The sequence below is a fragment of the Octopus bimaculoides genome, chromosome 5 (assembly GCF_001194135.2).
Source record: "Octopus bimaculoides isolate UCB-OBI-ISO-001 chromosome 5, ASM119413v2, whole genome shotgun sequence".
NCBI lineage: Eukaryota > Metazoa > Mollusca > Cephalopoda > Octopoda > Octopodidae > Octopus > Octopus bimaculoides.
Genome location: NC_068985.1, coordinates 16979727 through 16997469, shown reverse-complemented (window position 1 = coordinate 16997469; position 17743 = coordinate 16979727). Strand labels below are relative to the sequence as shown.

The 17743-nt window shown below is 36.6% G+C and overlaps 1 protein-coding gene across 2 annotated transcripts in view; it reads left to right on the top strand.

Moving 5' to 3' along the window:
- The window catches only part of LOC106868403 (uncharacterized), a 98213-nt gene that overhangs the window by 25263 nt on the left and 55207 nt on the right, over nucleotides 1–17743 (top strand). For both annotated transcript variants that reach the window (XM_014913657.2, XM_014913640.2), the window contains 7 exons: nucleotides 2611–2682; nucleotides 3512–3572; nucleotides 6172–6329; nucleotides 9013–9090; nucleotides 13165–13225; nucleotides 15036–15107; nucleotides 16772–16912. In XM_014913657.2, coding sequence (XP_014769143.2) covers nucleotides 2611–2682; nucleotides 3512–3572; nucleotides 6172–6329; nucleotides 9013–9090; nucleotides 13165–13225; nucleotides 15036–15107; nucleotides 16772–16912 — 643 coding nt within the window. The remainder of the gene's footprint in view (nucleotides 1–2610; nucleotides 2683–3511; nucleotides 3573–6171; nucleotides 6330–9012; nucleotides 9091–13164; nucleotides 13226–15035; nucleotides 15108–16771; nucleotides 16913–17743) is intronic.

Here is a 17743-nt window from a genome sequence, read left to right as displayed (position 1 = left end):
ACACCACCACCACCACACCACCACCACCACACCACCACCACCACACCACCACCACCAGGTTAATAGGATCTCAAAAGTCGAAAGACTGCATCATGCTCTAATGTCTACTCTGGTATGGTTCCTATTGCTGGATGCAATTCCTAATGCCAACCATTTTATACTGTTTATGCTTATATTTACTAAACTTAACAGTGTTTGAACTGTGAGATGATTTTTTTTTTGTCTTTAATTTACTAATTACTAATATCATCATAATTTAATAATTGCAGCATATCCTTTTCTGCTTGATTAGACTGCTACTGGTCACCATTTAATTTTTATCTGAATGCTCACATACTGATTCACCTTTTAATTATAATGAGATCAGTTTTTATCAATAAATCATAAATTTAAAAATAAAGTAAATTTCACCATAAATATTTTTGCTATAGGAAAATTCACCTTAAGTGATTTCACTTTAACCCTTAGAACCCAAACTGCCATATATTCCCGATGTATCTTAACCCTTAGAACCCAAGGCCATATATTCTCGAAATGCCAGTGTCTTCATTTTGCACTATACAAATAGCCACTTGAGCCACTTAGCAACCAATCAGTGAGTGTGTTATTTTGGGTCTTCGGATTCCTTATTTCATGCTTGAATTTTTCCCAGAATGTCTTCAAGCTGTGTCAGTGCTGAAGAAGCACTAGCTCAGATTCTTGGTGATGATGAGGAGGATTTAGATGAGTCTGATTACGGTAACGAAAGTGATTTTGAAGAATTGCCCAGCAATTCTGATAGTGATCAAGGTGAATTTGTACATAATGTAGACAATGCTACAGTGCATACTCAAATGCCCCAGGCTAATAGGAGGGGGTGGCCATATGGCAGAGGCTTGATGGCAGTAGTAAACATGAATATTCCTGCTCCCTGGAGACGAGATATTGCTGGTTTTACCACAAGACAGTTTAGTCCTAACCATCCCACAGACCCAAAGGATATTCCACCTCATATAAATAGAGAAAATGGTCCCCTAGCTTTCCTCACCCTGTTCGGGGATGATGCGCTTTGGGGCATTTTGGTTAGAGAAAGTAATAAGAACGCCACATATGTCAACGCTGCTAAGCCCAATAATTATGCTGCAAAAAATTGGTATGACATGACAGTAAAAGAGATGAAGGCCTTCTTTGGTTGTAGAGCTGCCACAGAGATGTTAGTTCATAAGGATAGGTATGAACAGTACTAGCGTACAAAAGGCAGCTTTTTGACATCAACTCTAGGATTTGGGCAGGTCATGGTAAGGAACAGGTTTTTAGCTATATGGTCAATGTTACACTGTGTTGATGAGGATGATCCTAATGTAAATAAGAAAGACAAAATCCATAAGTCACAGCCAGTTATTGGTTATATCTTGCCAAGGTTTCAAAAACATTTTGTGCCTGAATATGAGAGATTTTCAGATGAAGGCACAATTCTGGCCAAAAACCTTATCCATAAAGACAAACCCATCCATTGGGGCTTGAAGACATTCTTACTAACAGACAGTGCAAATGTTTACATTGTGAATGTTGAAGTGTATTCTGAAAGGAGACCAGATGCCTGAGCAGTTGATAATTTGGGTGTCACAGGGACTCTCGTAGTGCGAATGATGGAGGGGTATCAGGCCCAGAACTATTCACTATTCATGGACAGATTTTATACATCAGTTTAGCTTGCAGAAGGTCTTCATAGGCCCAGAAAAAAACTGTTCCCTGATCGTCATTTCCTTGAGAATGTGATCACTCTTGCTTGCCATCAATCCTCCATAGAATGCTATGATTAGTCTTCTACTGGCCACATTGCCCACTTGGTATAGAACTGTATGCACCTGACAATATTCCTGATATCAAGTGATGAATCTTAGGACTTTATCTCCATCAAAGAGATGACTGTGTGAAGTCATTCCTGATAAACAGTAGTAGGAATCTCTGCAGAGGTCACAGTTCCATGCATGCTATGATGTACTGAATCCCTCTGTATAGAGGGTGTTGTGAGTTGATAGACTTTCTAACCAGTGGAATGTAAATTTCCCATAAGAAATAAGCAGATATTCCAAACGATAATAAAAATTATTTCTTTTATTTGCCACCAGGGCGATGGATGATGGGACATTACAAGATCAAATTTACAAAAATTATAGAAATATATACAGAACTGGTTATGTGTACACCCCCCCACACACAAACACACAAACACACACACACACACACACACACACACACACACACACACACACACACACACACACACACACACACACACACACACACACACACACACACACACACACACAGAGGCATGGTAAACAATAGTATAAAAAGGAAATATTTCATAATTTGGGCACAAGAGTAGGTTGGATATAATAAGTTAAACAGATCTCATTAATTGGGACCAGTTTAATTATTTTTTTTTCACCAATTCAAAAGATGGGAAAAACCAAATTGACTCCAGCAAAGGCTGCAGAGTTATGTGAGAAGAGTAATAGCACTGTTTAACATACATAATATGAGGAGTCCATGCATTAATGATGTTTATCTTTTAGAATTAAAGTGAGAAATGAAGTAACCATATTTCTCTTTTTGTTTTCACAGTCACCAAATCATGAAGCCACAGTTCAAGTCAATTCATCTAAACTGAAACCTTCACAAAAATACGATGTAAAGGTAATATTTCATATTGTTTTATTCTTTTATTCGTTTCAGTAAATTGACTGTGGCCATACTGGAGCACCACCTTTAGTCGAACAAATCAACCCCAGGACTTATTCTTTGTAAGCCTAGTACTTATTCTATCAGTCTATTTTGCCGAATCGCTAAGTTACAAGGGACGTAAATACACCAACATCAGTTGTGTCAAGCGATGGTGATGGCGACAAACACAGACACACACACACACACACACACACACACATGTATATGATGGGCTTCTTTCAGTTTCTATCTACTAAATCCAATCACAAGGCTTTGTTCAGTCCAAGGTTATAATAGAAGGCATTTGCCCAAGGTGGCATGCAGTGGGACTGAACCCAGAACCATGTGGTTGGGAAGCAAGCCACTTACCACACAGCCACTCCTGCACCTATCTATTTAAGCTTCTCAATACCCTACATGAAGCCACCTCCCTCTTTACGACACCCTCATTTGGTTAATGGTGGTCGGCAGGATCCTTTTCTTTGTTTTGTGAGATACACAGTGACCTCACTAGTGCTGGTGCCACAAAAATAACAGCCAGTACTTTCTGCAAAGTTATTAGCATTAGGAAGAGCATCCAGCCACCGAAACTATGCCAATGCAGACATTTTAACTTGATGCGGTTCTCCAGTTCATTGGATCTCATCAAATCGTCCATCCTATGTCAGCATGAAAAACATACATTAAATAATGATGATGATAATGATGACAACAATGATGATGATGATATGTCCTGAAATTAACTAATAAATCTATCATACTCATTGAATTTTATTGTTTGTTTCTTTTTCTATCATTATAGATACTTTTGGGAAAAATCTTTAATACAGGAACTATTTATTGTTTTCCATCAGCTGTTCAAAGTAAGTGATAACCTCTTATTAAATTTCATAAGATAGCGAGATGGTGTGAGGGCGGTTGCTATGGCATTGAGGTAATCCAGTGTTTTAAATCCAGGGACAAAACCTGGATTTAAAACACTGGATGATGATGATGATGATGATGATAATTTGATGTATTTTTGAATGATTGCATTTATGCATAATCATTGTAGCCATTAAAAACATACATGCACTGTCCTATTCATTGACGTGGAGAATGAGGCTGTAGACTGTACAACCAACAAATTTGATGAAGATACAGGCTGAAGTGCTGAAACCGCTACTTAGGGAAGGGCCGTTCCTAGAATTCTGCTGAAACATTACAAGCAGAAGAGAACAGTAAGCCAGAGCACAAATGGTCCCAAAATGTCTTAGTGTTCTATCTCTTCTTATGTAATGGCTCCCATCCTGTGTGCTTATTTTTGTTTTTTATATTGCTACATATCTTCATGTTTTCAGTCTATTATTTTTTTATGTTGTGTTATCTTTTTGTCTCTTTTCAGTTTACTTATTAATCTATTTTGTGTGTGTGTGTGTGTACTCCATGTTTTGTAATCTTTCTTGTTTAACATGTTTTGTATTTATGAGATGAAGCCTCTGTGAGCAATAAAAAAAACATGTATCAATATTATTGTTACTAGCTGACCACATGCTGTCAATAATGATGACTAATTGTAATATTTGATATACAAATAAGTTACAAAATATGGTACATAATAATCACACAGACAGACATTCACATTCTTCCCTTGTACACACACACACATACACACATATACTCACACAGAATTGAAACACTGATTTTTTTAAAACCCCTTCCTTCCTTATTCATTTATCACCCCTTCCTTTCTCTCACTGCTATTACTTTCTCCCACTCACTCTCAGTCAGGGCTATTACTCTCACTACTTCTCCTTCACTGAATTACTAATTTTCTCTCCTCCTCCACATCCGGTATGCTTCTGGACACACACACACACACACACACACACACACACACACACACACATATATATATATATATATATATATATGTATATATACACACAAATATACAAAAACACTACACTCATTAGTATATTAGGAGATTGTAAAGTTGGCTAATTGGCTGTATTCTTTTACTCTTTTACTCTTTTTCAGCACCCCTTTGTAATATATTGGGTTGATAAGAAAGTAATTTTGGTTTTTTAGTCTGAAGTAAAAGTCATCTTTTTCATACAAACAATGAACTTTAATCAATTATATATTTTCCATTGTGTTTGATGACCTTTTGGCCATCTTTCTGGCAACTTCATAATTCAGCGCTCATAGAACTTCTGGTCCTTATCAGTCAAAAACTGAAGCAAGTGTGATTTCATGTCATCATCATTATTGAAAGCTTTAGTATTCAAAGAATTTTGCAAACTTTAAAATAAACGGTAACCTGATGGTGCAAGATCAGGGCTATATGGTGGATGTGACACTTCCGAACCAAGCTCCAATAATTTTTCACGAGTTAGCAAAGATATGTATGTGTGGTCTAGGGTTATTATGGTGAAACATGATTCCTTTACGGTTTGCCAGTTATGGCTGTTTTTCTTTGATTGCTTCTTCCAGTTTCATTAGTTGTTGACAGTAAACATCTGAATTGGTTGTTTGGTTCCTTGGAAGCAGCTCAAAACACACAATGCCTTTGTAATCCCACCAAATTGACAGCATAACCTATTTTTGATGCAATTCAGCTTTCGATATGGTTTGTGCTGGTTCATTACACTTGAATCATGATCGTTTTCAGTTGATGTTTTTCATCACCAGTGATGATTCGTTTAAAAAACAGGTCAATTTCATTGCGTTTGAGATGCATATAGCAAATATTGATTTGTTGTGTTAAGCAGTTAAGCAAATCTCTTTCAATTTATGTGGAACCCAATATCAAGCTTTTTAACAAGTCCAAGATATTTTAAGTAATCTTCAATTGTTGCGTGTGATATATCTAACCTTTCTATATTCTCTCGCACAGTTATATGACAATCAGATTCAGTTCAGTCACCATCAACTTCAGTAGGGTGACCAGAATGTTGGTCATCTTTGAGTGAAAAATCTCCAGAACAGAATTTTTTAAACCATTACTGACATGTGCGTTCTGTTAAGTAATCAACATCATAAACTTTACATATCTCTTTGAGAGTCTCAGCAGCTTTCTTGCCTTTATGGAAATAAAAAAGCAAAATATGGCAAAAACGTTCATTTATGCACTCCATGTTAAAATTGACTCTGAACTAACGGTTGTAAACAAAATTACGTGCAATTTACTACTGAAATAGGCTAGAAGTAATGGCTATCAAATGTCCAAAGGAAAAAACCATAACATTCATAAAAGTCATTCTAAAAAATTGTAATTGTATCTATTTGTGAAAAACGAAATTACTTTCTTGCCAACCCAATATAACGATGTTACAAAGATCAATATAATGGTTTGTGTACATCTTGCTTCTACAGAGATCTAAGTGATTGTTTCAACATGTGATCTCAGGTGAAGACACTGACAAACAAGTACAACTCAAAAATATTTAATATTCATGTATTTTTTTCTCTTTCTTTTAGTTCCCCCCAGAAATTTTTCAGTCACATGTAACAAAGTGGATGACTATGTAAATATTAATTTTACACATCTTAATGAAGAGACAAGACTATACACTGTATTTGTAACACTCCAAGGGGATCTTACATTAAAAATATTATGCAATGACTCAGTAAATTTGGTAAGTATGGTAATTTTCTGATAAGGGTTTCTTCTCATATGTAGGGTACAGTTTATCTTTTCAGCACAAGGATGGAATTGTAGAGAAGTGATAGATTTAGATGAATTAACCCCCAACATATTACTGTTCCTTTACCTTTTACTTGTCCCAGTCATTAGACTGTGGCCATGCTGGGGCACAGATTTGAAGAACTTTATTTGAATGAATCAACCCCAGTTCTTATTTTGTTTTAAAACCTGGTACTTATTCTGTCAGCCTCTATTGCCAAACCTCTAATTATAAGGATGCAAACGAACCAACACTGGTTGTCAAATGGTGGTGGGGAACAAAGGCACACACACACACACACACACACACACACACACACACACACACACAAGCACACACGTATATATACACACAAACATACGATAGGTTGGTGAGCTGGCAGAAACGTTAGCATGCCGGGCGAAATGCTCACCGGTATTTCGTCTGTTGCTACATTCTGAGTTCAAATTCCGCTGAGGTCGACTTTGCCTTTCATCCTTTCGAGGTCGATAAATTAAGTACTAGTTACGCACTGGGGTCGATGTAATCGACTTAACCCCTTTGTCTGTCCTTGTTTGTCCCCTATATATTTAGTCCCTTGTGGGCAATAAAGAAATAACAAACATACGATAGGCTTCTTTAAGCTCCCGACTAGGAAAGCTGCTCACAAGGCTTTGGTCAGCCTAAGACTACAGTTGAAGACACTTGCCCAAGGTGCCAAACAGTAGGACTGAACCTAAAACCATGTTATTGGGAAGCAAACTTCTTGCCTTATTTAAAAAAAAAAAAACAAACATTTAATTACTTTGTCTGAGAAGGAGCAGCAGTGCTCATTATCTTTGCAGACTGGTGAGAGTCAACAGCTGGTGGAAAGCCTGAATATTTTCCAGGCAAGACCCCAGTGGGAGAAAAAAAAAAGAAAAGTGAACTCAGTACCAGCAGAATTTGAACTCAGAGCACAGAAGGATGAAAAAAGATATTGTGAGACATTTAAAGCAGTATGTTACTGTTTTTCTTGAGTTTCTGAAAGTGGAAAGATTCCAACAAGAGATTGAAACTGTTTTCTTTTCTTCTCTAACTCAAACCAATGTCAGTGATGAAAGTTTTTTAATTGCTTTCTACTTTATAGAATATCCTTTCTATTAAAGGCACAAGGCCTGAAATTTGTAGGGAGGGGACTAGTCGATGACATCGACCTGAGTGTTTTATTGGTATGTAATTTATCGACCCTGAAAGGATGAAAGACAAAGTCAACTTCAGCAGAATTTGAACTCTGAACGTAGTGGCAGACAAAATACTGCTAAGCATTTTGCCTGACATGCTAATGATCCTGCTAGCTTGCCACCTTCTGCTTTATAAAATATGCCACCCAATGTTACTTGGTTTCTTTGGATGGTTTTTATAAAAAGCAAAATGAGAAGAAGCTACTAATCAATCCCTATTTCAATGTTCCTCTATGTCTATAGACAAGGGACACTGTGAGTGGACCTTACTTGATTCTCTCACAGCAGAGCTTAGCTGATTCTGAGAGAAAAATAGAGAGTGAAATAGAAGACTTGATCCCAACATTTTGCTAATACTTTATTTATCAACCCAAGATGAATTAATGACAAAGTTGACCTTGGCAGAATTTGAACTCAGAATACAATCCATAGCAATTACCACAAAGCATTTCTCTACTATTCTAATGATTTTACTAATCAAATGCTCCCAGTAATTAAATGCTATTGGTTAGTTTTGTAGAGTATTTTTTGAAATTCATTTTAACTTCAGATGTAGAAATAAATTTCACTTGACTTACAAATTTTTTTGTAAGAAAATGAACTGTAATCATTTGAATCTGATCTAGTAAGTATTTCACTTGTCTTGGTACTCCATTGGTTATGACATTAAGTGTTCCAGTTGATACAATCAATGGGACAGCCTACTCATGGAATTAATGTGCATGTGGCTGAGTGCTCCACAAACATGCGTATCCTTGACATAGTTCTCAGGGAGATTCAACATAACAGAGTGTGATTCACAGACACGGCATATTTTTGCCAGCTGAGTGAACTGGAACAACAAAAGATAAAGTGTCTTGCTCAAGGACACAATGTGACGCTGGGAATTATACTGTGAACCTTACAATCATAAACTGAATACCTTAGCCACTGATCTATGCACCTTCTCCTTTCTTACTGGTATTATTTAAGTGACTCATAAAGAAACAAGAGATGAAACCTATGGCTGGAAAAATCCACACTCAGAAATGTAAGGCACTGAATTTCATACAGCAAAGCAACTAGTCAAGTTTTGTACAATCTGCTCCAACCTCAAAGCCCTTTAATTGTTGTACATATGCACAAAGCCACACATTTGGGGTGAGAGAACAACTGACTGTATCTTCCCCAGTACTTCGTTGGTATTTTATTTTATCAATTCTGGAAGGCTGAAAAGCAAAGATGACTTTGGTAGGAATCACTCACAATAATATAAAGAATAACCATTTAGACATTAATGAACTACGTACCACAATGCAGTTCTTCTGATTTTCTACCATCAGTGCCATCTTCTTAGATATCTAAATACTGAAATTATAATTTGAAATTATTTTATTCATATAAAAGTATCCCAAAACATTTTTATTTTCTACCCAATTTTTCTTATTTTTCAGACCAACCAAGAAGCACAAATGATCCACATGCAATTCAAATCTAAATGTTTCCAATGTGGCTATTATTATTATGTAAATGTAAGATATTCAAACTCTTTTTTCTTAAATTGTTTTATTTTAATGCAGTATTTATATTTCAGATTAAAAAGCTTAGAATAAGAATTAACTCGGCACTTGAAGAGACAAATCCATGCTGGTCATTTTGGGCTCCAATTTGATTCAGACTTTCGCATGAATAGGACCACAGACAAGATGACAATAAGGAAGATTGATCTCACCTAGAAATGGGTTGTGATGGTGCAACTCCTAAAAGGTTGGAGTGCCTATGTTTTTTAAATGGTGATTCATCCACAGGCTGTTGTGCCTTGGCCCAATGAATATCTGACCAAAAGGAAATACTTACTTTGAGTCTTGTGAAAGATATAGGTTCATTTGTTCAGAAAGTGAAGCATAGTGGGCGATGCACCAGAAGTGAGATCAGGTAATGAAACATGATTTCATGAATACAAAAAGGAAACTCCTCAAACTCCAATTGAAATTTGTGTGATCCTGAAACATTCTATACTTTACTTGCTGGCAAACTGATGGAATTTCTGAAGACCCCTTGATTACATGAATAAATTCTTAGCTGCTGTTAGAGCCTAACAGAACTGAGCTGTTGGTGAGCTGGTGGTGAGCTGACAGAATTGTTATCATACTGGGCAAAATGATGAGCAGCATTTGCCTATCTTCACGTTCCTGGTTCAAATTCTACTGGGATCAACTTTACCTTTCCCCCTTTCAGGGTTTATAAAAATGAGTACCAGTTGAACACTGGACTTGATGTAATTAACTTACCTGCTCTCTGAGATTACTGGCCTTGTTCTAAAATTTGAAACCATTATTATTACATAAGGATTATAAGATGTTATATCAATTAAGAAGTTTATAACTGAATCAGACATGTAGTACTGCAGAGTTGTGAGTTTAAAAGACTTCAGGATTGTAGAGGAAGAAGATAAGTATTTTTCATAAAGTTTTCTTTTCTGTTCATTGATTGACTTCAATTATTGGATCAAGTTACCTTTTGATATATTTCAACACTATTTTACTGTGGACTTCCTTACTTTCTATCAAATACCACCTCTAAATCATGGGTCAATGGGAAGCTAAGGCAGATAACACCTACTTAAGGTGTTACAAAGTGCAGTCAAATACCTGTGATTGTATGGTTGTTAAGTCAGCTTCTTAACTACACAGCTATGTACTGCAAAGGAATTACGAGGAAAATATTTGCTTGAGAAAATATCAAGATAGAGTATTGAGACTATTTGACAAGACTAGTACTAACAATAGCCGTTGACAGAGTTAATGGTTACTAAGGTGAAATCAATTAACAATGATGATTTTGATGTCTAAAGGCAAAGAAAATTAGAAGCTGTGTTACAAATTCATCAACCTATTGTACAGAGGTTTAATCTTTAGCATTTGAATTTATCGATTACTGCTAGAATTTCAATTTGATGCTTAAGCATGGATGAATCTGTCTTTAATGTAACAGAAGGAAAGGGTCAAGGTTTGCTATATTTATCAAACAGATGGGTTAAGCTCTTGATAGTATTATTATTTATTTCATTCAGCTCTTTATGTTCTACGTTCAAATGCTTCCATAGTCAACTTTGCCTTTCATCATCCCGGGGTCAATAAACTAAGTAGCAGTGAAACATTGGGGGTCATTGTAATCAACTATCCCCTCCCCATAAATTCCAGGGGCCTTGTTCCTATAATAAAAAAATTATTATTATTATTATTATTATTATTATTATTATTATTATTATTCCTTCGTAACACAGTGTAAGTAAAAATGCACTGGAGTCTTTAGTCAAGTCACAACAAAGACCTCAGACAGATAATACTTTCCTTAAGATGTGTGCTGTGCCCAATAAGGCTGTTTTTTACAGGACATCAATCTTGCATGGGATTTCCAGTGAAGAAGTCTTGAAGTTTCAATGGGATTGAGCCCAATATTCCAATCACCACTGGTATCACTTTTACATTACTCTCTCGCATTCCATACAGTCTTGTCACTTCCACTTTAAATTTGAACACTTGATGATTTTTTCAACCGCTTTACTCACAAAATTCATATCATTTGATATGGTTACATCAATGATCTGAGAGTATTTGTCTCTCTTATTCAATATGACAATATCCAACCAACAGTGTTCGATTACATGATCTGTCTAAAAATCATAGTCCCAGAGTATTGTTATTTTTCCATCCTCTTGCATAACTTTACTTGGTAAAACAGGCGTTAAACGATGATGATGATGATAATACCTACTGTACTGCAACTTCATAGGCACATTATGGCCAAATGGTTAAGAAGTTTGCTTTGCAAATATGGAGTATGGAATTCAATCCCACTGTGTGGTATCTTAGACAAGCATCATTTTCTACAACTTCAAGAGAGAAATTGCATAGAAGCTTTTCTGAGGGATCGCACTAATAATTCAAAAGATTTGACCTTATCACAAACTGTGTCACACTGATTCTACCTGACAATTACATTAAAGGTGCATACATCCGTGGAATACTAAATTGCTTACACCATAATTCAGGAGCAGGTAATTCACTTTATTGAGCAACTGACTCTTTCTCGTCAAACAATGGAGATCCACCATCACCAAACACCACCTCCAACCACCATCACCACTACCACCATCATGGTAACTATTTAGTTGTTTCATCACCATCATCATCATCATCCTTCAACTTGTTTGAACAACCAATCTCAACAAATCGAGGTTCACAGTAACGGTCACCTTCCATGCCTTTTGATTATTCATCACAATTGATTGAAGGAAATTCCTGAGTCACATACAATGACATCTAGGAAGTTTTTTTCTCGAGAAGTCTCTTCTTGTTGGCCTCCAAAGGAGGAGAGATGAAATGATTTCTCTGTCTGTTCATAAACAGTGACCAGCTAATTACAATCATTTCTGATGGCCAGTACCACGTGACTAGCCCTTGTGCCGGTGGCACGTAAAAGCACCCACTACACTCGCGGAGTGGTTGGCGTTAAGAAGGGCATCCAGCTGTAGAAACTCTGCCAGATCAGATTGGAGCCTGGCGCAGCCATCCGGTTCACCAGTCCTCAGTCATATCGTCCAACCCATGCTAGCATGGAAAGCGGACGTTAAACGATGATGATGATGATACATAGATATTGGCTGCAGCTTTCCAAACATTTCTTGTCAGGTGGCACGCTCTTTCCAGTGTAGGTTTTGTGCCCTGCAAAGGAGGTTGGTTTATATACCATTCAGTTGCTTTAGTTGTTTTAATTATAAGAATCACAAAGGATCCTCAATTCTCTACCGCCAAATTTTACCCTTTGTCACAAACTTTCAATAATTAATGTTTCCTTTTCTGGTTTGTTTATACATTACAACTTGCAGTTATTTTGTGAACAAAATACAATAATTAAACTAATAAAAGGTTCAAGCTGATTCCAGTTAGAGCGTTGCTTCATATTTGAGTTTCACTCTCTCAACCCTTGACTTTTCCTCATTCATTCGACCCATGGTCTCACACCCTAAACAGGTCAAACCTGTATACAGTTGAAACTACAATTCATTTTTAATATAGGCACAATTCTCTACCCACATTTTGATTAATCCCCAGAACTTATTTTATTGACACCAAAAGGACATAAGTCAGAGTCAACTTTAGAGGAATTTGAACTCAGAATGTAAAAGATCTATGCTCCTTTATGCACTTACTAAATGCACCACTGCATTTAGCTTGACACTCTACTGATCCTGTTATCCCCCAGACGACTAATAATAGTGTCTGTCGTAGATACAAAGTCACACATTTTAGGCAAGGGCTAAAAGTCTATTAGGCAAGCTTTTTTTTTTGTATTTTTATTTTATTCATCATCATAATCATCATCATTGTCTTCCTCACCACCACTACCACCACCACCACCATCATCAGGATCATTATCATCACTATCTTTTAGAGTCCATCTTCCATGCTGGCATGGGTTGGACTAAACTACATTCGTTACAGGTTTCCAAAAGACTGATTCACTACATTTTTGACAGTCACAGTGACAAGGGGAGTAAAATGCGTCTATTAATTGATATCAATTTTCTTGAATCATTTCAGATAAGGAGAGAACACATTCACCAGACCGACATCATGCGATCAGCGTCACTTTTTATACCCTGTAAGTTATAAAACTTTTAATCATATTTTTAAAGTGATGATTTGAATGTTAAAATACTTAAGACTGAATACATTAAGAAATGTCCTTGTTGCTGTTATTGTGTTGCTCTGTTATTCTCTGTTTCTGTGTTGTACATTCTGACTGAGTAAACCAATTTCATGGCATTTAAATAATGGATATGAGGCTTTTGGCACAGCCATTTTGACACCACATATATGTTAGTATTTCTATTCACTCTACTCTTTTTTTCCTGCCTCTCTTTCTCACTTGCTAGCTCTCTCTCTCTCTCTCTCTCTCTCTCTCTCTCTCTCTTTCTGTATGCCTATTTCTCTTTATGTGTATGAGAAGAGGGAATATTTATGTCAATCATGTTCAATTAATAAATTGAAATGCTTCTCTCTCCCTCTTTTCTCCCTCTTTCACTATTTATATATATATATATGTGTGTGTGTGTGCATGCATGTGTGTGTGCCAAACTTTGGTGGCTGGAGGTGCTTCAAAATATTCTGGGTGGGCATTAATTTGTTATAATGCTAAAGTGGAGTTTTGAGATAAGTATATCACTGTAAATCTGAGGGGACACCATTGAATAGTGAGGGAGCGATGCCATTCAAGGCAACCCCTTAGCAACAGGTATAGTTCATGTGTACATGCACACATGTATATGTGTGCAAGTGTACATGCACACATGCATATATGTGCATGTGTTTGTCTCCAACACCAAAAAGTAGTCATCAAAACTTGCTGAATGTTCAACCAACTGTACCAAATCGTCAGCATCCAAACAGCTGTGTTCAGTTGTTTAATTTCAATAAGTAAATGTTTGAATGACTCAAGATGACTCATTTATTTGTTTTCCACCTATATCACATTTCCATTGAGCTGAGAAACCGTAATACTGCACACACTGACAAGCAGTGTTGGATCACATAGAGCACAGTGTAATAGATGAGGCTTGCTGTGTTCTCCTTCTGTCCTGTCTATTACATATTTCTTTATTGCCCACAAGAGGCTAAGCATAGAGGAGACAAACAAGGACAGACAAACAGATTAAGTCGATTACATCAACCCCAGTGTGTAACTGGTACTTAATTTATCAACCCCGAAAGGATGAAAGGCAAAGTCGACCTTGGCGGAATTTGAACTCAGAACGTAAAGACAGACGAAATACCGCTTAGCATTTTGCCCAGTGTGCTAACGTTTCTGCCGCTGTCCTGTCTATTTCTATGTGTCAATAAGTTCTAGTAGTTGTAAGGCTGAAAACTGTCAAAATTGTTAGCATACTGCACAAAATGCTTAATGGCATTACCTACATCCCTGAACTTGCTGGCCTTATACCAAAATTTTAAACCAATAAGTTCTAGTGAAGACCATGGAACAGATAGTCAATGTAGAATAGCTCAAACCTTGGCAATTGCAGTTTCTTAACTCTTTTCATTGGTGGTAGATGTCTCAGCACAATGCTTGAGGCAAGTGTGGCTGCTGATATTGCAGCTATTTCTGTGTGTATGTGGGCATTTTTTTATGTTTGACTGGACTGATTGGCAGAGATAATGTTTTAAGAATTAGAGTGTATTAGTGTTATAAGTTGTCTATGTATGCCTGTGAATATGGAGGTAAGCTTTTGAAATAATAGCTTCGAGGGTTGGTATTTGTTGTAGCAACAAACTGCTCCTTGCATATATAGGTGATCTTTTATTTTTACATGCTTACTTAACTAGCTATAATTAGCAGCCAAATCTCCTTCAAAGTGTTTTGAAAATGGATTAATTTATCAGAATAAAATATCAGTAAACCATTTTTTTTTAAGGTAATCCAATTGTGCAACAAAAGACAGAAGACCTTTGTGTAAGAGCAAAAATAGAAACTACAACGCAGTCAGGTAAATGTTCCATGTAAATCACAACAGTATTATATTTGTATAAAACCACATTGCAGTAAAATGTTTGTAGATTTCTCTAGATTTTAACATTTTTAAATAGTAATGATTTCTGCCTTTGGAATAAAACCACAAATTGTTCAGAGAAGAGAACAGTTGATTATATTGATCTCAGAATTTTTATCTAGATTCTTAAATACAGTGTTCAAATTCTGTAAGGGTCAACTTCGCCTTTCATTACCCTGGAGTCAATATGATAAAGTACCAGTCAAGTACTAGGATTAAAGTAATTCTTCTATTCTTCTATTTGTTTCAGTCATCTGACCGTGGCCCTGCTGGAGCACCGCCTTTAGTCAAACAAATATCAGTCTCTTTTGCCGAACTGCTAAGTTACGAGGACGTAAACACACCAGCATCAGCTGTCAAGCGATGGTGGGGGGACAAACACACACACTCACACACACACACACACACACACACACACGACAAGCTTCTTTCAGTTTCCCTCTACCAAATCCACTCATAAGGCTTTGGTTGGTCCCAGGCTATAGTAGAAGACACATGCCCAAGGTGCCACACAGTGGGACTGAGCCCAGAACCATATGGTTGGTAAGCAAACAACTTACCACACAGCCATGCCTGCACCTAATCCAAGTAATTCTTTTTTTTTTTTTTTCTTGGGTCTTAGGACAGCAGTAGCACAATGGGTTGAGAGTTTGGGGCTGAGGAGAAGGTGACACTGCTGCTACAAACTATGACACACACACATGCATGCACACACATACAAACAAGGACACAAACGCATGCGCCCATAAGGATATACATCTTAGAAGAACAGAATGAAGTAAGTGGAGCAAGAACACACATGGAAACACAAAATGTCACTGAAGAGGTCATAGATATGTAACAAAAGATTTCTGGACAATGGACAGGCTTTAAAATAATAAAATAACAGTAATAAATGAGTGAAGGAATATATATATATATATATATATATATATATATATATACTAGCAGCTAAGCCCGGTTTCACCTGGTCTGTTTGGATGATGTGGCTGTGATCATTTTCAGTTAAGCATAATCTATAACAGCGTTTCTCAACCTTATCATTTCGGGTCCCCTGTTTTGATTGGAGCCTTCAGCTGTATGAAAATTTCCTGACTCCCCCCACTCCTGTCAGAAAATAGCTTTAGGAGTTGTGAAGAACGAATTTGTATGTAGTCTGGGGGAATTCCATTAGAAAAAGTTTTAAATGATTTTCTTGGTAAATATGGAGGCTAGGAAAAAAATACAAACCGCATTCCAATCTATGCACCCGTCTCCCCATGTGTGCCATTTTTCACGCGAATCTACCCAGCCATTTGGTTGTGAACCTCAAGACAAGAAAGAATACAATGATCACCATGTCCAATTTATATTATAGATATATAGTGCGTGTATTTATTTGGCAAAAAAATAAAATGACCATCCCAAAATAGAACAATTGGTTATATTTTCCCCACTAATTTCTGGACTTGTACCAATATTAGAAATAATTATTTATTGAAACAATCAATTTTGATAGTATAAAAAATACTATTTTCATATAATTAAAAACACCTATGTTTGAAGACAATCATTAAAGGAATTTAGCAATTAACATATTTCTTTTTGAAATGATTTTTCAGAAAATATTTCCAGTTCGACATATATGTTATCTTCAACATTAATAACAACAACAACTGAAGTTCCCAAGGAAGAAGACTTTACTAAGTCTATAATAACTATAATTGTCTTCTTCTTTTTAATGCTTTTTATTGGATCATTTGGTAAGTTATTACTTGTTGAAGTTATTGTTAATGTTATTATTATGTAGTCCCTGGAGGTGATGAGCTAGCAGAATCACTACTGCACCAGACAAAATGCTTTGTAGCATTTCTTCCAACTTCATATTCTGGGTTAAAATGCTGTTGAGGTTGACTTCACCCGTTTTACCCTTTCAGGGCTGAAAAAATAAGTACCAGTCAAATACTGGAGTTAATATAATTGAGTGCCCCCACCCCCCTGCACCAAAGTTTCAGGCTTTGTGCCTATAGCAGAAAGAATAATTATTACTATCATTTGGGTGGCTATTTCATGCATTCTTATCATGCCAGGCAAGATGCTTAGTGGTGTTTTGTCCGTCTTTGCATTCTGAATTCAAATCTTGCCAAAATCTGCTTTATCTTTCATCCTTTCAGAGTCATTCAAATAAGTACCAGTTGAGTACAGAGATCATTGTAATCGACTTACCCCTATCCTGAAATTGTTAACCTTGTGCTAAAATTTGAAACCATTATTATTATTATTATTATTGAGTGAGAGAGCAGTGCATGCCATCAAAGTGACACTGGGGCAAAATATACGAAGCCCAGTATACCCATCATGACTACCCGTCTGATAAGGGTACACCAGGCACATGCATCACAACCATATGTGCGCGACATGGTGATCTCATATCAAGATAATCAGCGCATGACCTTGGAGGTGGGGCCCAGTTAGAATTTTCTTCAGGTTGAGTAGCCCATTCTGCTCAAAAGGTCCCTGAATAAGGTTTGTTTAAGGATGTTGAGCAAAACACCCATGTTTCCAAAGGTGTATTATTCAAACCCCAAAGAATT